Source organism: Stenella coeruleoalba, assembly GCF_951394435.1.
Source record: "Stenella coeruleoalba genome assembly, chromosome: 20".
Lineage (NCBI taxonomy): Eukaryota > Metazoa > Chordata > Mammalia > Artiodactyla > Delphinidae > Stenella > Stenella coeruleoalba.
In genome coordinates this window covers 11,629,074-11,653,113 of record NC_137166.1, presented here as the reverse complement: position 1 = coordinate 11,653,113, position 24,040 = coordinate 11,629,074, and the positions used below count along the sequence as shown (strand labels likewise).

The following is a 24,040-nucleotide window of genomic DNA, read 5'->3' as shown; positions in this document are numbered from 1 at the left end:
ACTAGACTAAAAATTAAAATAAAATTAAGGAGAGCCATGTGTGAACTTGTGGTGATAGGGAATTGTGAACCAAAGATTATGATTTATCCCATTCCATGTAGCTGATCAAAAAGAAATTAGAGATCAGAGAAGTTAATTCATTTGTCAGATGTCATACAAATACAGTGGTACAGAAGCTGAATTCAGTCAGTGGGATTTAAATCCAGTATCTTTCCACCATACCACATTGCCACAAAGAACAGGGGAATAGAAAAGAGTAGTTCTTTAAGAGAGCTTTGCGCAAAAGTTCTAAAGTTATGTGAAGTGTACATTCCTGGCAACTCTTTAGCACCACTGTTCTCTAAGACCCATAGTCTAATTTATACAAAGTTTGTCTCCCCTAATATTTTTCTAGCCTCATTTGAAAAGAAGGAAATAAGAAAATAGCTATACAAAAATGCAGGCAACAGCACTGACATTTTAAACATTTACAATAAACTGAAAGCAAATTTTGTGATGCATTCTCCCATGCGCTTTCACTCAAATATCTTTTAAAGCATTTTCATAATATTTTACCTTATCAGAGCTGAAAGAAGCATTTGAGATCACCTATTTCAAATCTTATTCTTTAGGTAAAGTTCCCAAGGTAACAGTGTTCATAGCCAAGCCCGGATTCAAGGTCACTTCTCCTGGTGTCTAAATCCCATGGAGGTTTCTAGTCCTTCTGTAGTGACCTGAGGGATTTCTGTCATGCTGGACAGAATAATGCATTTAGAAGCAATTTGAGAAAGAGAAAGTGAATGCCAAATATTCTAGTGTATTCCTCACACGGGAGATGGCTCTACCACAAATTTATTATGCTTCTACAAAGTGCAGTCACAGTGAAATTTAGCAGCTGCTCCCCACTGAGCCCATCCCTCTGCTGCTTCAGGTAAACTTTATTAAAAGTTAGGACAGAGAAATAAATTAGTGATTACTTAAAATATAAAGGAATAAAATTGGTGCGACAACATGGGAAATATCCTTATTTATTCTCGCCTATCCTTAAATAGGGAAAAGGTTTAAAATGCTTTATAGACGTATTTGTAAAGAGATGCCACTTTTGAGGAAACTCAGATTAAATCTAACCTCAATCTCTTGTCAAAATATTTCTTATTAATAAAAAGTAAGCACTTTGAATGCTATCAAATTCAAGAAACAACTCTCTTTCAAATTTATATTTTAGGCTCACCTAAAACCAAAACAAACAGAAAATATCATATCCTCTACTTGGAAATTCCCTCTCTTGCCCAGATGATGACTTAGGCTCCTGTCTATCATTTAAAACACAGTTTACTTCTTTACCTCCTCTGATCTCCCCATGTATTAAATTTCTTTCATTTTTACCTTATCACAGTAGTCATTGCAGTAGAACTTGTTTTAGGGCACCTCACATATATGTCCACCATTGCATTGTGACCCTGTGGAGGTAGGTACTATGTCTTACTGACTGTGCTGGTCAGTTGCTGTTTTGGTCTGAGTGCCCTTCTTGCCTCTCAGTGTTCTGCCTGTGTTGGAGGAGGGTGGGAACCTGTGGGCTACATTTCCCAGACTCCTAGTATTTCTGGGTCCTGTTAGGTTCAGTTAATGAGAGGTAGAAAAAGGGGAGAAGCTACTCCTTTCTTGGACTTTCTCACGCGAGGAGCCACAAGGGAAGTGCCAGGAGCAGCGGAGGCTGCAGCGTCACTGGAGGGCTGGGAGGGCAGGCAGGGTTCTGGACACGCCCTCATGCAACTCAGCTCCAGCTGTGCGTCCCCAGGGGCACAGTGCCCTGGGTAACATTATCGAGTCCTTTGCTTCTCCACCTCAGGAGTGGTGGTGTTTTCCTGCAGTTATTAATCTTTGGATAACCTTTCCTTCTGTTCTTACGGCTCTTTCAATACCCAGCTGTTTTCAGTTTAAGAAAATTCTGTGTTAAACTCCCTGTGTTTGAAACTCATAGGACGATTCTATTTATTCATATTTGGAACTAGTGCAATGTTTAATACAAAATAAGGAGTGAAAAAAATAATTTAGATGAGAGAAGGTCCTTACTAACTAAATATGATTCCAGGGCTGCAATTACAAGGCTTTATAGGGACACAAAACTCTTAATAGCAAAGCAGTCATTAAAAAAATGATTATAAAGTCAGAGACTTCTCAGTTATCATTTCTGTTTAACACTAGCAGAGACCCCCCTAACTCACTGTGTTAGGTCATTTGTAGGTTAGGTCATTGTTGAGTATAGGTGTTGTCAACATTATATATACCCAGCAAATTAAAGGCAAATTTATTTCAAATTTCAAAAGATAATGATTTGAAAATCAAAAGATTAAGAAAGGCCCTTGGAAAAATTGACTGAAGACCACAGATATTTTTGCAAAATTCACTTTTTGTGTTTATACTGTTAAAGTTAGACAGACGCAAACAATGTCTTATCATGCAGTCACACAGTTTTGTCAAAAAAATAATGCAAAATAAAGAAAAAGAAGACTCAGCAGGAGTTAGGTTATTTAACGGCTACAAATGCTTCCCACCCCACTTCATACCTCTCTGTAATGTGACGTGCCACCTCCCCCCAGCACTGAAGTGGAATCTCTTCTACACCCCCTTAAATCTGAGCTGGACTTGTGACTTGCTGTGACGAATAGGACGTCTTGGAAGTGACATAATGTGACCTCCAGAGATTAGGCTTCAGTATACCTGGCAGTTTACTTCCTCATCCTGTTTGATCACTGCCCTGAAACCTCCATGTAAGGAAGCCAAGTTAGCCATGTGGAGGAGAACTGAAATGCTCCCTCTGGCGTCCAATCACCACACGTGAAAAGAGGCCATCTTGGATTTTCTAGTCCACCAACCATCAGAAGTAGGAGGAATAATAAATCATTATTGTCTTCAGCCACTGCATTTTGGGGTGGCTTTTACATAGCAGTTTCGCTAAAAATACAACAGTTGCTTCAGTTTTAGATTATTTTAATGAGTAGCAAAGAGTTGCAATATTTTCATAATTGTTACTTTTTTAAAGACAATGCCCTTGCCCATATAAAACAATAAACAATTGGTTATTTTAAAATTGATAGTATTTTTATATCTTTTTCTTCAGATGGTATTCCATGAGTGAGTAAATCTTTGTCATTGTCAGAAATCTCAATTTCTGAAAGAAAGTGAATGGGCAAGAGGAATGGGCAGGTTGTTATGAGCGATCAAAATATTCATCCTGGGCTTCCCTGGTGGCGCAGTGGTTGAGAGTCCGCCTGCCGATGCAGGGGACACGGGTTCGTGCTCTGGTCCGGGAGGATCCCACATGCCGCGTAGCGGCTGGTCCCGTGAGCCATGGCCACTGGGCTTGCGTGTCCAGAGCCTGTGCTCCGCAACAGGAGAGGCCACAACAGTGAGAGGCCCGCGTACCGCAAAAAAAAAAAAAAAAGCAGGCCAATGATTTTGACAATATATGATGTAATGAGATGTTTTCAAAGGAATCCATGCATTTCTTAAAATTTCCCTCTATGTTTTAAACAAAATTAGCAGGGTCATTGGCTAAAGGTACAGTGTATTCAAGAATGTGCAGCTTTGTAATTTGTATAATACGTATTTTGTTCAATAATGTTGAGGGTACGTTTCACTTCGCTGCAGGAGAAGCAGAGTGTACATTCTGATTTGCTAATAGTATATAAATCTCCCTCCTTTTCAGGGAGATCCTGTGACACTGAAAGTTTCTTGAAAACGAGTCTAGTGAAGCGATGATACCTATAAAACTACACACTCAAAATTTGATGTCGTTGAAATATTGTTAGATACATAACTATATATAACTATACATATGTACATACACTTATAAGGAACACAAGTTAAGAAAAAGCACAAACACATTTAAAAAATTAATAATTGTAACCTGACAGTGGATCTGCATTCAGTGGCATGTAAATGGTGTTCCTTGTGCAAGAAAATTTTGACATTCTTAATTCAATCAGGGCATTCAGTGATGTAAAAGAAGTTCACAAGGACTTTGTAACTGAAAAAGGCTCACATCACTTTGGAGATTTTTTCTGCAAGTGAAGAGAACATAAATATAATAGATTTCAATAATACTGTTTTTATTTTATTGCAGAATGGATCTGACGTAGCATCATCTGACTATACAACAATTAGCTACAAGAATTTAAAGGGGTCAAAACTAACATTCTTCCATACTGCTCTCTGGTAAGTTTCATATCTATGATATATGTTCTAAAATCTAAGGGTGAGTATATTAAACCTCTGGTTTGGGCTAAACACATAGAGACGTCAAATACATTTATAATTGTTAGGTGTTTTTTTTTATTGTTTTTAATAAATTTATTTATTTATTTATTTTTGGATGCATTGGGTCTTTGTTGCTGTGCGCGGGCTTTCTCTAGTTGCAGCGAGCAGGGGCTACTCCTCGTTGCAGTGTGCGGGCTCTAGGCGCGGGCTTCCGTAGTTGTGGCTCGTGGGCTCTAGAGTGCAGGCTCAGTAGGTGTGGCGTACGGGCTTAGTTGCTCCGTGGCATGTGGCATCTTCCCGGACTAGGGATAGAACCTGTGTCCCCTGCATTGGCAGGCAGATTCTTAACCACTGTGCCACCAGGGATGTCCCTGTTAGGTGTTTTTCGAAAGTTTTTTTAAAAGCAGTTTCTTGGGTTTATTTTCTTTAAACTACTTTATTGAGGTATAATCGACATACATAAAGCTGTATTATATTTAATGTACACAACTTAATAAGTTTTCTTGTGTTTATTTTTAGATTAATAATGATTCAACCCATTTATTAAACCCTCATTGTTTTATGGGAACTAGAAAATTTGCGTTAGTTGTTTTAGTATAATATTCACAACACACCTGGAAGGCAGGTTTAAATAATAAGTGTTAGAGAGATTTGGTGACTTGGTCAAGTGGGTGAAAGATGTGGAAATTCAAAAGTCTTGCTCTTGGTCTCATCCCCTTCACCATTTCATTCAGCTGGGCCACAGTGCTCTCTAAGTTTTAACTGCAATCAGTTTTATTCTATTTTTAGGCCGTTTTTCTAAAGTGTTTTTTTTTCCTTTCTTTTCTCATATCCAAACTATTTTTGTTTTAAATTATTTATTTATTTATTTAATTTCTTTAAAAACATGAACCAGAGTATCACACTAATTTGTATTAGAGGACTGTTTATTACTATTACAGAGGAATATTGTCTGTAAGCACTCTAGGTGGTTATTTCAGGAGGCTGAGTTCACTTTTCATCCAGAAAAAGCATAGAGACATTTTTCCTCTTTTGAGACTTTACAATCTGAAATTTCAATGCACATGATTTCAGTAAGTTTGGAAGGAAAATTGCTTTTAAATGTTTTTAATGGAAAAATTAGGTACTGAAATACTGGCATGTTATAAAAACATTACCCAGCCTTTGCAAACATCTAGAGCAGCACTGTCCAGTATGACTTTCTGTGTTGGTGGAAATGTCCTGTATCTGCATAGTCCAACATAGCAGCCACTGCTGAGCACTTGAAATGTGCATGGTGCAACAGAACAATGGACTCTAATGTTAATATGGCTAGTGGGTACCATGTTGAACAGCAGGTCAAAATGAAATGACTTCAAGCATCCAGTCCCCCTGGTAGGGCTGACCTCCCACACTGTTCAGACAGCACACAGAAAGTGAGCTAGTCTCTTTAAGAAAGCAGGTGAACCCTGTAACTGCACTCTTCGTTTTGCTTGCTACTGTAGAGGTGGCACCATTACCATGTTTGCAAAAGTAACGACCTGGTTTTACTTGCAGGAGATTAATCCCATCTATCCTCACTCTTTTGTAACAGTGGTTTTCTGCCTGAGAGTTGGAGAACTGCTCCCTTAAGCCACTTTAAGTCACATCGGCTTCTAGGCACTAAACCTGCCGTGGGTTGTGGATCTGAAGATCTAGGTGGTGGGTGGATTTGATTTTCCTGGACCTGACCAAGGCCAAAATTGTTTCTGCTTCATTATTCTGAGAAATGGATACTTTGCATGAGGCAGTCTAGAGTTCTAAAACAAACACTAGTGGATATAAAAAATATTCACAGTCCTTATCTACAGAATTCTTTGTTTTCTACAGTAACTGTGTTCTCTTATGCTTAAATCAGTTCACTATAAAGATATCACAAATCTAGGCATGACATTTCTTAACGCTATGCATTCCTACTGGGATAAGCTTTTTCTATCAGAGAAGTAAAACTCTGAATGCTGTAGTCACAAGGTTTTACTGAGACAAAAATGTACAGGAAGCAAATCCATCTTTGACACGTAATTATCTTTTTCGGCATCCTGCTCTTCCCCTACCACATCTACTCTCTATTCTTTTTTCTCCCCCCTTCTCTTTTCTGTCCGACCCTCTTGAATCTGGTGGTCTTTCTTTGCTCTCTCCTAAATCCCGGTCAGTTCCTAGGAAAAGGGTTGAAATTCAGATGAGGGTGATCAGAGACAATCTTACCTTTTTAGTGTACTTGAATTTTAAGCACAATTTTGTATCTGTTTGAGGAATTGAGTATTTTTAGCATATCTTATGCTAAATTTGATGGAATCAAGGATTTATTTTCTAGCTCCTGAACTCTCACTCTAATTTTGTGCACCTACTGTTCTTCTGTGTAAAGTTAATCATGATTTCTGGTCATCCTAATCTTTCTATATCAAAGAAGACATCTAAATCAAGAAAGATCATATAAGGAAAATGTATCAGTGAATACTGGTGTTATGATGCCTAATGATATTAAATTAGACATGAGCACATCCACATAGTACTCACCTTAAAGAAAAATTCAAGCAAGGTGTTTAGAAAAGAGCTTTTTAAAAAACATTGTTTTCTCCTCCTCTAACCTCTCAATTCCTCATGGGTAGTTAACTGACTTTTGGTCAGGGACATAATTTAGAATGAAAATTCTTCATATAATAGCTTGTTCACCTTAACGTATAACAGAGGTATTTAATGACATTTTTTTATACTTCCAACCAATGTGGAGGGGCCAGGATCAGATTTATCCTCTTAACTAAAACAACCAAAATAAATAGACAAAATATGAAAAATAATTGGTTTTAAGATACTAGATATCAGGTGACAAAGACAATGACCTCTGAAAGTTGAGAAACAAACGAGGTGAACTCTACAATTGCCTCAGTTTATTGCCTCTAGAATGTTTCTAGGCCATGGTTCAGGGAGGAGAAACTCAGACAGAGTCTGGTGGATTCCCTGAGTTGAGGAGATGGAGCTATGAATTTGAGAGACCAAAGCAGTTAGAATTCACAGAGGAGAGTATCACAGAGGAAAGAGTTGCACAGAGAGAAAACCTCAGACATCTATGGTGGGTTTCTCTTGAGTTGAGTGTTCAGCAGAATGTTAACCAGCACATGTGTGTGAAGAAATTATCTGAGACTAGGAACAAACATCTAAAAATATTAGAGGAAAGAGGTTTTGGCACTTTCACAGGTATGGAAGAATGCCTATGCCTACCAGCCAGATAAGAAAACTCGTAATTCACAGGGCATTGTAATTGTAACTCAGGAAATTCATGCCTCAGTAGTGGGGAATAATTAGTCCTAGGCTAAGGACTACTCCAGACCCACCTAAAAATCATGAAAGCAAGACCTGAATGAATCAAATTATTTATAAGTAACTTAACTGTATCTTAGAATAAAGCTAAGAAGATTTAAAGGAATACAAAAATCACCAGTAGTGAACAAAGTAAAATCCACACGATGCCTGTCATCCAGTCAGTTTACCAGGCATGCAAAGAAGCAGGGGACACAACCCATAATGAGGAAGGTTATCGATGATAATCTAATAATATCATTATAATCTAACAAATGCTATAATGAGCATTAAGGACATTAAAAACACTTATTATAATTGTATTTCATATGCCCCAAAGTTGTGTCATGGAAGAAATAAAAAGGATGCAAATTGAAGTGCTTGGCCTAAAAGTGACAGTGCCTAAGATGAAAAACACTCTGGATGTAACTGCATATGAAATGTGGCAGAGCAGGATATTAGTGAACTTGAAGACATAGAAATATAAGCTATCCAAAATAAAATGTAGACGAAAATTAAAAATGAGCACCTGTGAGTTATAGGACAGCTCCTTAATATACCTGTAATTGGAGTCCCTGAAGAACACAAAGGGCAAAAAATTTGGAAGAAATTATGGCCAACGTTGTCCAAGTTTGATGAAAACTATAAAATATAGATCCATATTCATGGATTGGAAGACTCAGTATAGTTAAGATGTCATGTCTTTCCATCTTTATCTATAGATGTAACATAATCCCAAATAAATCCCAGATCAGGTTCTTTTGCAGATGTTGGCGAACTGGTTCTCAAGTTTATACAGAAAGACAAAAGACCTAGAATAGCCAACACAATACTAAATAAGAACGAAGTTCGAGACTGACACTATCCAACTTCAAGATTTACTGTAAAGCTACAGTAATCATGACAGCATGCTATTGGTGGAAGAATAGGATACAGATTAATGGAACAGAAGAGAGAGCCCAGAAGAACGCCCACATAAATATAGTCAACTAATCTTTGAAAAGGAGCAAAGGCAATTCAATTGAAAAAGGATAGTTTTTTCAGACGTTTAACTTTCACAAAAATGGACTTAATATGGATTGTTAACCTATGTCAGAGGCAAAACTATAAAACTAAAAACGTTTGGCAAAAATCTATGAGCTCTTAAGTTTATAGATGCAACATCAAAAACAAGATCCATGAGAGATATAAGTGAAAAGACACACTTTATTAAAATTTTTTAAAAACCTGCTCTGTGAGAGACACTGTTAAGACAAGGAATAGATAAGCCACAGATGAGGACAAGATATTGTTAGAACATATATCTGATTAATAAATTGTATCCAAAATATACAAAACTCTTAAACTCAACAGTGAGAAAATAAGACACCTAATTAGAAAATGGGCAAAAGATCTAAATGAACACCTTACCAAAGGAGATACACAGATGGCAAATAAGCATATGAAAAGACGCTCAAGATCATTTGTCATTAGAGAATTGCAAGTTAGAGCAACAACGAAATATAGATACCAACTTATTAGAATGGCTGCACTCCAGAAAACTGACAATAAAATTGCTGTCCAGGACGTGGAACAACAGGAACTCTCGTGCACTGCTGGCGGGAATGTAAAATGGAGCAGCCACTGTGGAAGACAACCTGGCGATTTCTTACACAGTTAAGCATAATCTTACTAATGATTTGGCAATCGCACTCTGAGACATTTGCTCAAATGAGGTGAAAATTGTGTTCCCACAAAATACTGCATGTGAATGTTTATAGTAGCTTTATTAATAATTGCCCCAAACCGGAAGCAACCAGGAAGCCCTTTAATAGTGAGTGGATAAACAAAAAGTGGCATACCCAAACAATGGAGTATTATTAAGCAAGAAAAAGAAAGGACTTATTAAGCCATGAAAAGCATAGGATGAATCTTCAATGTGCATTGCTAAGCAAATGAAGTCAGACTGAAAAGGCTACATACTGTATGAGTACAATTATATGACATTCTTGAAAAGGCAAAATTATATGGATAGTAAAAAAGATCAGTGGTTACCATGGGGTTAGGGGAGGGTAGGAGAGAGTTAAATAGGTAAAAGATTGGAGACTTTTCTCTTTTTTTTTTTTCTTAATATCTTTATTGGTGTATAATTGCTTTACAATGGTGTGTTAGTTTCTGCTTTATAACAAAGTGAATCAGTTATACATATACATATGTTCCCATATCTCTTCCCTCTTGCGTCTCCTTCCCTCCCACCCTCCCTATCCCACCCCTCCAGGCAGTCACAAAGCACCGAGCCGATATCCCTGTGCCATGCGGCTGCTTCCCTCTAGCTATCTACCTTACGTTTGTTAGTGTATATATGTCCATGCCTCTCTCTCGCCCTGTCACAGCTCACCCTTCCCCCTCCCCATATCCTCAAGTCCGTTCTCCAGTAGGTCTGTGTCTTTATTCCTGTCTTACCCCTAGGTTCTTCGTGACATTTTTTTTCTTAAATTCCATATATATGTGTTAGCATACGGTATTTGTCTTTCTCTTTCTGACTTACTTCACTCTGACAGACTCTAGATCTATCCACCTCATTACAAATAGCTCAATTTCGTTTCTTTTTATGGCTGAGTAATATTCCATTGTATATATGTGCCACATCTTCTTTATCCATTCATCCGATGATGGGCACTTAGGTTGTTTCCATCTCTGGGCTATTGTAAATAGAGCTGCAATGAACATTTTGGTACATGACTCTTTTTGAATTTTGGTTTTCTCAGGGTATATGCCCAGTAGTGGGATTGCCGGGTCATATGGTAGTTCTATTTGTAGTTTTTTAAGGAACCTCCATACTGTTCTCCATAGTGGCTGAACCAATTCACATTCCCACCAGCAGTGTAAGAGTGTTCCCTTTTCTCCACACCCTCTCCAGCAATTATTGTTTCTAGATGTTTTGTTGATGGCCATTCTGACTGCTGTGAGATGATATCCCACTGTAGTTTAGATTTGCATTTCTCTAATGATTAATGATGTTGAGCATCCTTTCATGTGTTTGTTGGCAGTCTGTGTATCTTCTTTGGAGAAATGTCTATTTAGGTCTTCTGCCCATTTTTGGATTGGGTTGTACTGGCACAAAAACAGAAAGATAGATCAATGGAACAGGATAGAAAGCCCAGAGATAAACCCATGCACATATGGTCACCTTATCTTTGATAAAGGAGGCAGGAATGTACAATGGAGAAAGGACAGCCTCTTCAATAAGTGGTGCTGGGAAAACTGGACAGATACATGTAAAAGTATGAGATTAGAACACTCCCTAACACCATACACAAAACTAAGCTCAAAATGGATTAAAGACCTAAATGTAAGGCCAGAAACTATCAAACTCTTAGAGGAAAACATAGGCAGAACACTCTATGACATAAATCACAGCAAGATCCTTTCTGACCCACCTCCTAGAGAAATGGAAATAAAAACAAAAATAAACAAATGGGACCTAATGAAACTTCAAAGCTTTTGCACAGCAAAGGAAACCATAAACAAGACCAAAAGACAACCCTCAGAATGGGAGAAAATATTTGCAAATGAAGCTACTGACAAAGGATTAACCTCCAAAATTTACAAGCAGCTCATGCAGCTCAATAACAAAAAAAACAAACAACCCAGTCCAAAAGTGGAGACTTTTCTTTAAGGCCAAGAACCATTTTGTACTATACTATGATTATGGATACATGACCCTATGTATTTGTCATAAGGCACAGAACCCATAGAACCTTATAAAGCACAACGAGTTAACCTTAATATGAGCAAATTAGAAAAAAAAAAAACATTTAGGAGGGCAGGATTCCCTGGGTGGAATGTAGCATATGACAAAACAAGAACTTGTATTAGAAACATATGAAACAACCTTATTCAAGGGGGTGGGTGAAAAAGGTTCTGAACTAAGTAACTTTGGAAATGAGTGGAGGCTGTAAGACTAAAGAAATAGTACCTAAGCACTATACTTTAGTTGGTAAAGATTATAAATTGTGGTACTATTCTAAAGGCACAGTGAAATGAACAATTAAATAAATTATGGTGGATAACGGGAGTCAAATTTCTGACTGTTGGAATGGCAGTTCACAAACAAGAAAAAGAAGAGAATGGAGTAATCCAGGTGGTAACAGGTTAGAGTTGGAGACGTCAGTACAAAGTCCTATTTAGCTTAATATAGATCCTAATGGATAAACATACAAATAGTTACAGATATCTGGATATACAGAGGTTAGTATGTGCACATATATTTCTTTGCTCTTTCAGCTGAGAGGACCTAGAAGTAAGGATATCCAGTAGCAACAAGTACACTTAGCACCTAGATCTTGGACACCCTGCTCCAGTAAAAGGAACCAGCTGCTCTTTAAAGAAATAGTTTAATCTAAGACTGGGGCAGGAAGTATAAAAGATGAGCTTAGAAAGATCAGTGGTTTCCAGGGGTGAGGTGGGGAGAGATGAGTAGGTCGAGCACAGAGGATTTTTAAGGCAGTAAAAATGCTCTGTATGATAATAATAATGATGGATATATGTCATTATACATTTGTCTAAACCACAGAATATACAAGACCAAGAGTGAATTCTAAAGTAAACTGTGGACTTTACGTGATTATGATGTGTCAGTGTAGGTTCCTCTTTTGTAACAAATGTACCCCTCTGGTGTCTGATGTTGACACTGGGGGAAGCTATGCACATAAGGGGGTACAGGGTATATGGGAAATCTCTGTGCCTTTCTCTCAATTAAAAAACAAATTTATTTATTTAGCTGCACTGGGTCTTAGTTGCGGCATGCGGGCTCTTTTAGTTGTGGCATGTAGGATCTAGTTCCCTGACCAGGGATTGCACCCGGACCCCCTGCATTGGGAGTGTGGAGTCTTAACCACTGGACCACCAGGGAAGTCCCTCAATTTTGTTATATAACCGAAAACTGCCCTAAAAATGAAATGTTTTAAAAACTAAAAGAAAGGGACTTCCCTGGTGGTCCAGTGGTTAAGAATCTGCCTGCCAATGCAGGGGACAAGGGTTCGAGCCCAGGTCCGGGAAGATCCCACATGCCGCGGAGCAACTAAGCCCACGTGCCACAACTACTGAGCCTGCGTTCTAGACGCCGCAAGACACAACTACTGAAGCCTGCACGCCTAGAGCCTGTGCTCTGCAACAAGGGAACCCAGTGCAATGAGAAGCCCACGCACTGCAACGGAGAGCAGCCTCAGCTCTTCGCAACTAGAGGAAGCCTGGGCATAGCAACGAAGACCCAATGCAGACAAAAATAAATAAATAATAATAAATATTAAAAATAAATTAATTATTAAAAAAATTTTTTTAAACTAAAATAAAAAAAGATAAGCTTAGAGAATATTATAGTGCCAGAAATTAAGGAAGTGCTAAAGTGTGCTTGTGTGCGCAAGCACAGACACACACAATGATGGAAGTATGTCAGAAGGACACAGGATCCAATGAAAAAGGATACTGATGGAAGCCTTTTCATTTAAAGATGGAACAGTTTCAGCAACAAAGTAAAATAATATTGGATTATAAGCCAACATATATCAAAAGTATCCATGAGTCCATATGATTGATTAAATAAATAAATTGGGAGAATAGACAAATCTGTCATGTGGAAGAATTCCAAATATATACAGTATATATAGTTACTATTAGTAAATATACTATTAGTGTATGAATATATACTTTTACTAGATAGATAGATAGATATAGATACTCTGCCCTCAAGTAGGTGGAACATAATTCCCCACTCCTTAACTGTGGTGTGCATATGGTGCCTTGCTTCCAAAGAAAGGATGAAAAAAAGAGTAACCTGACAGCAGGGAAAACACAAATACTTCCTTCTCCAAGTGATCTAGGTCAACGTCATCAATGATAACTCACATTAACGGTACGTACTCTTGATGTGGTGTGATGGGAATGGCACTTTACCTCCGTAGCCTTTCCCCCCAAAACTCATCATCACAGTTTAATCGTGAGAAAAACAACAGACAAATTCCAATACAGAACATTGTACAAAACAGCTGACCAGTATGCCTCAACACTGTTAAAATAATTAAAAAATAAGGAAAGTCTGAGAAACAGTTATAGCCAAAAGGATCCTAATAACGCACAAATACTAAATGTAATGTAGTATCCTGGATGGGATCCTAGAATGCATAAAGTACATTAGGAAAAATGAAGGGTATCTGAGTAAGATGTGAACTTTTAGCTAATGAAACTGTGTGTGGGGGGGGAAGGGGGAAGGGGAGGGTAAATGGAAACTTTCTGTACTAGCTTTGTAATTCTTCTATAAATCTAAAAGTTTTTACATTAAAATTTATTTTTATTAAAAATAAATTTAAATTAAGTATTTAAAATATTAAAAATAACATTTAAAAATAGAGACTTTCAAAAGTCATTAATGACATCACACTCACTGTACAATATTTTAATCGGAATGATATCTGAGACTCCTTATTACTTTCTATTGAAAACTGTATCTCATTTTAAATCTTGTTGAATTATGCAAACTATGTATGACATGCAGATGTACTTGGGATGGCCAAAAGTTTCATTCGTTTTTTTCCGTAAGATGGCTCTAGTAGCATTTAGCTATCTTTAACTTCATTCGAAACAATTTTGTTAGATTGTATGTGACAGCTGTCATATAAGTGTGCATTTAAAAAAAGACATCAAAATTGGTGAATTTTTGTGTAGCCATTTTAATATTGAAGATGGGAGGAAAAAAGCAACATTTTCGGCATATCATGCTTTATTAGTTTGAGAAAGGTAAAAACGCAACTGAAATGTAAAGATTTGTGCAGTGTATGGAGAAGGCGCTGTGACTGATCGAACATGTCAGAAGTGGTTTGCGAAATTTCATGCTAGAGATTTCTCACTGGATGATGCTCCATGGTCAGGTAGACCAGTTGAAGTTGATAGTGATCAAATCGAGACATTTATAGAGAACAATCAACGTTATACCACGTGGGAGATAGCCGACATACTCGAAGTATCGAAATTAAGCGTTGAAAATCATTTGCACCAGCTTTGTTATGTTCATCGCTTTGATGTTTGGGGTCCATATAAGTTAAGCAAAAAAAACCTTCGTGATGGTATTTCCACATGTGATTCTCTACTTAAACGTAATGAAAATGTTCTGTTTTTAAAACAAATTGTGACAGGCGATGAAAAGTGGATACTATACAACAATGTGAGATGGAAGAGATCGTGGGGCAAGTGAAATAAACCACCACCAACCACACCAAAGGCAGGTGTTCATCCAAAGAAGGTGATGTTGTGTATATGGTGGGATTGGAAGGGAATCCTCTATTATAAGCTTCCAGAAAACTAAACGATTAATTTCAACAAGTACTGCTCCCAATGAGACCAACTGAAAGCAGCACTTTACAAAAAGCATCCAGAATTAGTCCACAGAAGACACACTATCTTCCATCAGGATAACACAAGACTGCATGTTTCTTTGATGACCAGGTAAAAACTGTTACAGCTTGGCTGGAAAGTTCTGATTCATCCACCGTATTCACCAGATATTGCACCTTTGGATTTCCATTTATTTCAGTCTTTACAAAATTCCCTTAATGGAGAAAATTTCTATTATCTGGAAGACTGTAAAAGGTACCTGGAACAGTTCTTTGATCAAAAAGATAAAAAGTTTTGGGAAGATGGAATTATGAAGTTGCCTGAAAAATGGCAGAAGGTAGTGGAACAAAATGGTGAATGTGCTGTTCAATTAAGTTCTTGGTGAAAATGAAAAATGTGTCTTTTATTTTTACTTTAAAACCGAAGGCACTTTTTGGCCAACCCAATATAATCTTCTGAAGAGAGTAGCCAGTGTTGCCTATAATTTGTATCTTTATTTGCAAATTGTCTTTATTATGTAAGGGTTGTGTCAAGTGAGACGTTAATAGGAAAAGTGCACCCGCTAGAGCTTTGGGTGTTTGCAAACTTGCAAAACTCAATATGTTTGTTATTATGGAAGTCATCACTTACCCTATTTGTAACATACTGATTAAAAGGGAAAACAAAATAGTAACACTTAGGGCAATATAAAGATCGCTTGTGAAAAGTGCATTTATGTTACAGAATGTCAAGTCCCTTAACTGAAAATGTAATACACAATAAAAGTAAATGCCATTAATAAAATATTAACTTGATAAAGTTTCAATCCCAACAGTGACAACAATTAATATTCTTATATGTTGACTGTTCGGGCAAAGAAAACATTGTTTATATCCAATATAAATATATTTGGGAAGGGGCTTTTGGCAAAAATGTTCTTACCTCATAAATAGGTTTCTGAGACCAATTTCAATGTGTATGGGGTCCCCCACACCAGTAAGCAATTCTCAGACACCAGCAGAGTATCCAGAGATTGCATCAGATTCCACAGGTTAAGGGTTCAGCCTACAAGACTGTCATCCTGTCCCCACTGCAGACTCCAGTCACGAGTCCAGGTTTTTCACCGGTGCTTCTGACTGACCAGCTATAAATCAGAGGTTCCCATGAAGGGTTCAAGGTCCCCAAGGAAGGTTCAATTAATTTGCTAGAGTGGCTCCCAGAACTCAGAGAAACATTTTACTTACTAGGTCAATGGTTTATTATACAAGGATATAACTCAGGAAGAATCAGAAGGAAGAGATGCATTAGAGCAAGGTATGGGGACGGGCATGGAGCTTCCATGCCGCCTCCAGGAGCACCACTGTCCCGGCATCGCCACGTGTTCACAAACCTAGGAGCTCTCAGAATCCTGTCCTTTTGAATGTTTATGGAAGCTTTAATTACATAGGCATGATTGATTCAACTTCTAGCCCTCTTCTCTCCCTGGAGGTCAGGGGGTGGGACTGAAAGTTCCAATCCTCTAACAACATGATTGGTTCTCCTGGCAACCAGCCCCCATCATTAGGTGCTTCTAAAAGTCACCTCTTCACATATCACAGGACACCTTTACCACTGTCTACACTTAGGAAATTCCAAGGTTTGGGGAGGTCCTGAGCCAGGAACTGTGGAGGAAGACCAAGCATATATATAAGAAAAATATATTTGGTCATTCAGATGACCAAAATATATTTCTCATAAATCACAAAAAGAATAAATTTTGAGTAGCAACATCAACAAAATTGCAAAATAGGAAGCCCAGCCTATTCTTCTCCTAGGGAGAGATCCACAAACCAATTGCCTTTGTAAGAAATCCAGAAACCAGTTAAGAGGTTCAGGCACCAGATAACACAATTTGCATGAATAAGAGAAACAAAGGAGTTGCATCTTAATCTCTTTCTAGTCTTTTGATGTGACTTTGTTCCACTATGACCCGATGATCCTTTTCCAATCCAAAGGACAGTCCAGGAGCCTCTATGCACACTGTGGTGGGTCATACAGTTCTCTGGCAGGTTGTACCAAGAGGAAATTGAAAGCCTTATTTTACAAATTGGAACATTTTGGTTTGATTTATAATGCTTTCTCAGGCAGGGTCTAGCCCATAATATGCATACGCCAAACCTGAAGCACCAGCAGTTGTTTTTATCTTAATCGGTGGAAAATATAACCACAAATGCATACACAGGGAGAAATGATTTGTGACGTCTGAATCAGCAGTACAGTAATGTGCAAAATTAGGTCTCTACACTTCTCTGATTTTTCCCATTCAGACTCTTTTTTTTTTCCCCTCCCTGACATTAAGCACCAACTCTTAATGGTAGAGAGGAAGAAAAGAAGCACAAGTCAGTAGGTCTTGGTGACCATCCCTTTCTGCCACCAGTGAGTCATGTCCCTCTGGCGAGTCTGTAATTCCTCTCCTCCTCAGATTTCTCCTCTGTGCAAAGTGAGCTGTAATAATACAGTGATTACAAGAACAACATCGATTGTCTAACTCTCAGGGGCTTTCACTTTACAAGCATTGTCTCAGCCATGAGGGTGATACTCTACCTGTCCTTGGTTCACAGATGAGAAAACTAAGAATCAGGGATGATATGCAGCTTGCTCAAGGGCAGGCTGGTTGGAGGTGGCTCTGGAGCAGACCTTGAACCTGGGCTACCAGACTCCAACACTGCCCGCTCAAACCACTACCCTGTACAGTCAGAATGCAGATATCTAAGGCCAGTGAGTAACTGCGGACCCACTAAGTGTTAGGCACTCAGTGGGGGGTTGTCACACATTATATCACAATGGCTCTTTAGTCATTATTCTCTTACTTTTTAAGAAAAGGAAATCGAAGACCAGAGTAAATGAGTCATTTAATCAGAACCACGGTGAAAGCTGAATTCATATCTGGGCTTCTCTGTTTATAATGTCTAAACTCTCTCCACTGCGTCATGTGGTCCATGTGGCTCTCTCTCCCCTGTGGCCATCAGGCAGGGGCTGGTGGTGCAATGGCTTGAAATACTCAGGTATTTTATTCAGTGCCAGCCTCCAACTTATTCTATTACCATAGCCCATTGATATGGAAAAATCCATCTTTAACGGTTGCTATGAAAATTTACACTTTGTCCTAAAGAAGTTATTATTGCCAGGAAAGGTTCAATTATTTTTCATTTTTGATATGTGTACTGATCCTTTTAAAATGCATTCTCTAATTTATTTTATGGGAACAATTTTAAGTATAAAGTTTTAAAAGGAAGACAACTTTTTTCTCCTGGAGAAAAGAAGAGAATTTAAAAAAAAGAGAAAAAGAGAACTTTTCTCTTCTGGAGAGCCTGAGACCCGTTCCCTCTGTGTGGAGTCATTGAAGGAAATACTTTCAGAGCTTTGCAGACCAGAATGCCGAGCCTACTCCCCGTGGCACTTTGGACATACTGCTTAACTTTGCTGAGGCTCAATCTGTTTGTCTGTTAAATGGGCACAATGATATTTCCCTCAAAGATTGCTATAATAATTTAAGTAGATAACAAGTGGCATATAATATGGGTTCAGCAATATTTAATCCCCTTCAATAATTACTTAACAGAAATTGTCAATTTATATCTGCTTTTGCTTAACATGTTATGTTTGAAAATGACAAAATCAGGGATATAGGCCTAGAAATACAGAGTAAACACTCGAACAATGACCTTTCTTTTCCTCTGCTTTTTTTTCTTTTTTAAGGGCTTCAGGTTTTCACTGCCTTTGCCAGAGGTCAGGAAGGAGCTGTACTCTTATGTGAAGGGCAGCAAGTCCTAGGGTGAGAGCAGTAAAACTGGGGTCAGAAAAACAAAGTTCAATCCTCAGTGCTTTATTTACTAACTCTATGATCTCCTCAAATCATTTAAATTCCCTGTTCTTGTTTTCTCATCTGCAAAATAGGGAAATTAAAAATATCTCTTCTGCTTTGTTTGTAGGCAAGAGCTAGCCCTTATGGTGAATGCTTCTGTCATTTCCCCCTTATTTCATTCATTCTATAGCAAGGCTGCTGCTACTGAATGCTTATGTTTCTTCTTACTTGTTATCACCAAGAAGTGCTTGAGAATCTCAGTGTTCCTATTATAAAATTTAGCACATTCTAAGTTAAATATCTTGACATTTATTTTGAAGAGCTTATTTATCCTTCTATGACACCATGTTATACACTTATCATTATGTGATACTAGCTCCATTATTTAAATACTTCAATATTCTGTTCAAGAACTGGCAATATCCATGGATCAGCCATTCGAAGAGTGATTTTTCTGTAGCTGGCGATCTTCTGAATTCAACTTTACTCCTCTCTCCTTTAGGCCATTTGAATTACATCTTTAAATTGTTTAGGAGGTTTGGTGTGAGTGTGTGTGTGTGTGTGTGTGTGTGTGTGTTTTGGGCGGGGGGTTCCCTTTCTTCAGTATCCCATCATTTTTATTTTGGGGCCTTTTGGGAATTATTATTAAAGAATTGGATTGTAGAATGCCACTGCGTATTCACAGCCTGAAGCATTCATCCAAATAGATCTATCCAAAGCATTCAGTTTGTGGATTTGTACTCCTGATGCACTAAAATAAGAAATGTTAATTTCTTGCAGACTATTACTAGATGATTTTAAATATCTGCCGAACAGGAATGTCTGTTTCCTTGTGAGGCATTTCCATAATAAAATCCTGGCACCATAGCTGAAGAGGATAATTTTATATAAACAGAGAAAAACAACAGCAAGTATTTTCCCCAAGGACAGTTTTAGCTACCATTTACCAATGCTGCTTAGTTATTTCTGTCTCATTTTATGCTTTTGTTTTGAAACAAAACACAATTTTACCTGGATGCACTCCCGGATAATCAGGAATTAGCTCAGTATGTTGACTGGCTCTGCTGAAGGCAAGACGGGCAGAAAATCAGGAGGCTCCACCGCCTCGCCCCTCCCCCCACGGACATCTCCAGAGGGGAGAAAAGGGTTAAGGATTATTGAAGAATAGAGGAGAGGGGAGGGAGCCCCGAGGAGGCCCAGGCGCGGCAGGCCTCGCCTCCAAGTCCAGCTTTCATCAGCAGCGCAGCGCCCGGCGGCGGAGCTCTGAGCGCTGCTGTGAATTTGGAGGAGGGACGCTGCTGCTGCCAATTTCTGGGACCACGGCTGCGAGGAGTGGGCGTGGCCTCGGCAGTGTGGATGCTCGTTCGGAAAGATGCTGAGCGCTTTTCAGTGAGCAGTCAGGGCTGTGGTGTGTGTGTTTGTGTGTGTGTGTGTGTGTGAGAGAGAGAGAGAGAGAGAGAGAGAGAGAGAGAGAGAAGGAAGAGGAGGAGGTAGAGAGACCAAGACACCCAGAGGTGCTGAAAATCCAGACAGAGCTGGGAGACAGACTGAGAGCGGGACTGGAGCCCTCGGAGAGCCAGTCAAGATCTTTTGGGGGAGCCCAATGAATGTGAACATGAGGCCTGTCACCGGAGCTGTTCTCAAGACGCTACTTCTGTTATCTACTCCAGATTGGAACAGGGTTTTAGCTGGGAATTCCTGTAAGTATACAGCAAATGATTTAGAACTTGAAGGGGGCCTCTCTGCAAAACTTTAATTCTGTTGTTTTTTATGATGATTATTTGCAGCTGGAATTGCTGCAAAGCACATTGCTATAAATGAAGCCTCACTTAAAATCTTGCAAATACGACTGGGTTTACACATGTCTTTCCTCTTGGTCTGGTCAGAATATGCAAAGTATCGTTTCTCTGTCTACGAGCAGAATCTTGTCCTCTTGTCTTTGTGTATTCATTGAGAACACTCAAGTTCTAGTAAAACATTAAATCGTCATCTTAATCACGGAATAGCCTGTGAATGTCTTCGTTTCTTCCCTTTTTTAGGTTTCCTGAATTTTACTGGAATTATGTCTAACAGGAAAACAACTGGCAGACTTTACATTATGCTACATTAGCTTAGATTTCTGAAGTTTGCAATTTGGCAGACTGATAGCTGGCTGCATCTTTAAAATGATGCCAGGATAATAACTGAAACATACTGCAGAATTCAGGGGCAGAATTGGTAGAGGTGAACCTCAATATTAGGAATTGTGTCCTCACTGCCATCAGAATGAGACTTGAACACGGGGGCTTGATTCCTACATCTTGCTTAAAGAAATACATTCAGGTGCTTTTTTCAAAAGTATTATTCTTGAATTTTTAACTTTATAAATTTGTGATTGAATATTCTGATTCTGAGTTAATGAGATTTATTAAGACCTTATTTCTAATTTAAGTATCATCCAAAATAATTTGACAGAGGTCCCTTCATCCACTTTTTATTAGATATAAGAAGTTTTAAAAGTTACATTTGGCCTAAAATCTCTAAAGGGGAGAATTTCCCCCTCCCTGATGAATGATCAACAAACTCAGCAAATACTTTTTCTCTCTTTCTTGGACTTTAAAGGAAAAGCTCATCTGCTTTTCAAGAAAGGGCTATGAGGCCTGGTCAGGAATTTATGTCACTACATTTCAAGCAGGTTTAGGTTTGGGGGGACACAAATAAGCCAGGAACCAGGCATTTGCTATGGTACATCCCTTGAGCGCGCTAAAGCACTCTGATGTGGGAAGAACATTAGAAATGACCTTACGGGCACAAGCCAAATGCTCATTTACATTGAATGGCCACTGTGATTGCGTCCTTCCATTCAGCATTAGCTCATTTAATGGTGTGGTATATCTATCACTCTGAAAGAAGAGAACTTCACTCGGACGCTGCAGTGTGTTTTAGCTTCTGTTTTAATTTGGGGGTGTAAGAATCCCATGAGTCAATAAAATGTGCATATTTTCACCTCATCAAAATCTTGGAATGCTGTAATGGTAGCATTTGACCCACATTACAACAAACAAACAATAACAACACAGACCCCCCCCCACCACCCACACAGAAAGTTTTGTAGAAAACGCATAAGTAATTCATCATCCAACTGCCGAAGTTCAGCAAAAAAGGAAGCGCTAGAGGTCACTCTTACAATGAAAAGCACATCATTTGAAGCATCCTTCCCTTAAGGAAAGCAGCGCTTAAGTCTGGCCTAGAGGCAGTCTTGTCTTTCCAATATGCTGACTGTTTGAGTTTATAATTGACTGATGTGACTGACTGGGCTATTAGTTGTTCACATTTGTTTATTTTCTTGAAGTCCAATAAAAGGCAGATCGACCTTCAATAGCTTCTTTGTAATATATCTTCTTCAAAGGAAAGATGAGCTGCTGAGAAGATCTCAGGAGAGCAGAATATTCATGGGTGCTTAGCTCTGGCTGGGCCTCTCCTGACACTTAAAATTTCAATCCTGATTCTTTTAGCCTTGGTTTATTCTTCAGGAAGTAGTTTAATGCTCTTTTAAACATTTGATTAACTTAAAGAACCTATAGCATTTTAAATTATTAGGAACATTTAAATATTAAAGTTGGAATTCTTGGTTACCATATGTGTTAAGAGTTGACTGTTCTTAAAGTGTCATATATGCAGTTAAATGACATCAGATAATTAAAGGTGCATTTAGTAATTTCTTGTTACTATCGCATTGACAGTATGATTTGCAGCAGTAGATATAAAACAAAAAAATTCATTTGCCAAGTTTTATTTCATTAGTATTTTGTGTGTGTGGGGGGGGAGAAAGCAAGGCACTTATTACCAAGTCGTGGTACTCCATGTATTGTATCTTTTTTGGAGGAACAAGTCTATATGTTTACCAGCAAGGTTGTAATTCAGCATAGTGACAAGTGACCATCAACCACCATAAGTGTTTTTAAAGTATTATAATAGCTCCAGTAATTCTTTTGGACAAAACCTTATATTAAAACATGAATCAATCTTGAACACCAATATTAAAGTCAGGGAGAACTGAAGAAAAATAAAGGAAATTAAAGGTCAGTCTCTCGGGTGAATACAAAGACATTTTCCCTCTATTTACAGCTGATTCACCAGGAGCAAATCTGCTATCCACTGAGTCGGCCCAAGACTGCCCAAGGCCGCCAGTATGAAAGCTTACACGGGACAGGACTTTATACACCAGGGACAGCTCAGGGATTAGGTACACTTTAATTTGAATGTTAGTTGATCTAATTAATCAACAGGGTAAGTTTACATTAGAAGGTTTCTGTGCAAACACACACACACACATACATGTTCATGTGTATCTATGTGTGTGTGTGTGAACATATGTATATATTTATATAAAGATGCATAAACCACTAGATGCGTGTGCTTACACATCTTTGGTGACTGCTGACTCCTCTTCTGACTAAAGATGAAAAACGTTGAATGGACCACATTCTTTGGCTATTAGCACCCTACCTGACATTTCAAAAGCATTGAACCAGTCCCAGGTCTTTCCTCCTTGTTCTGGTCAAGGTGTTATTATATTGAAGAGTTCCTTCTGTGAAAGTTTAGAGACAGATCCTCGTAGTAGGGCTTGCTCTTTGATAAGCTGCACAGGCTGTTGTTGCTTTCTTCACTTGCTAGTAAGATACATGCACTGAAAAGGGAGTCACCTCTTTATTTTTTTAATTATTAAAAAAATATTTATTTTCATTTATTTATTTATTTGGTTGCGCTGGGGCTTAGTTGCGGCCGGTGGGCTCCTTAGTGTTGGCTTACGGGCTCCTTAGTTGTGGCATGTGAACTCCTAGCTGCAGCATGCATGTGGGATCTAGTTCCTGACCAGGGCTCGAATCTGGGCCCCCTGCCTTGGAAGCGTGGAGTCTTAACCACTGCGCCACCAGGGAAGTCCCTTTATTTTTAAATTGCTCTTATGAACCCACAGTTTCCTTCTGAGCATTAAGATGTTGTTGGGGGAGGGGTGGACACTGTAAAAGAGAAAAGGTGTAAGTCAGCAAGGAGTTTTGCTTTTATTTTTACTCTTGCAGATCATGTGATGGAAGCTCTCTGGCTTCAGGTATACTGAAAATATTTAATGCTTAACAAGTAGCTTATGAATGACATAATTAGAAGTTAATTTCTCACTGTGTGCTTTCTTTTCCATAATTGGAATAAAGGCTGTATCTGATATCTACCCTGAAAGAAGCACTAAAGAATATGTTAAAGTTAACAAAGTTGAAGGTAATGACTTGAGTAGATGATCGTTCTTGTGGGCTCTGGGAT

At 38.5% G+C, this 24,040-nt stretch overlaps 1 protein-coding gene across 5 annotated transcripts in view; it reads left to right on the top strand.

The window, feature by feature from the left end:
• The window catches only part of CNTNAP4 (contactin associated protein family member 4), a 589,031-nt gene that overhangs the window by 305,737 nt on the left and 259,254 nt on the right, over window positions 1-24,040 (top strand). For 2 of the 5 annotated variants that reach the window (XM_079907169.1, XM_079907171.1), the window contains exon 1: window positions 19,386-20,445. In XM_079907169.1, coding sequence (XP_079763295.1) covers window positions 20,349-20,445 — 97 coding nt within the window. In that variant the 5' untranslated portion in view covers window positions 19,386-20,348. Of the gene's footprint in view, window positions 1-3,002; window positions 3,115-3,886; window positions 4,198-19,385; window positions 20,446-24,040 lie in introns of those variants that run through there. The other 3 variants (XM_079907174.1, XM_079907172.1, XM_079907173.1) reach the window with 3 other exon arrangements.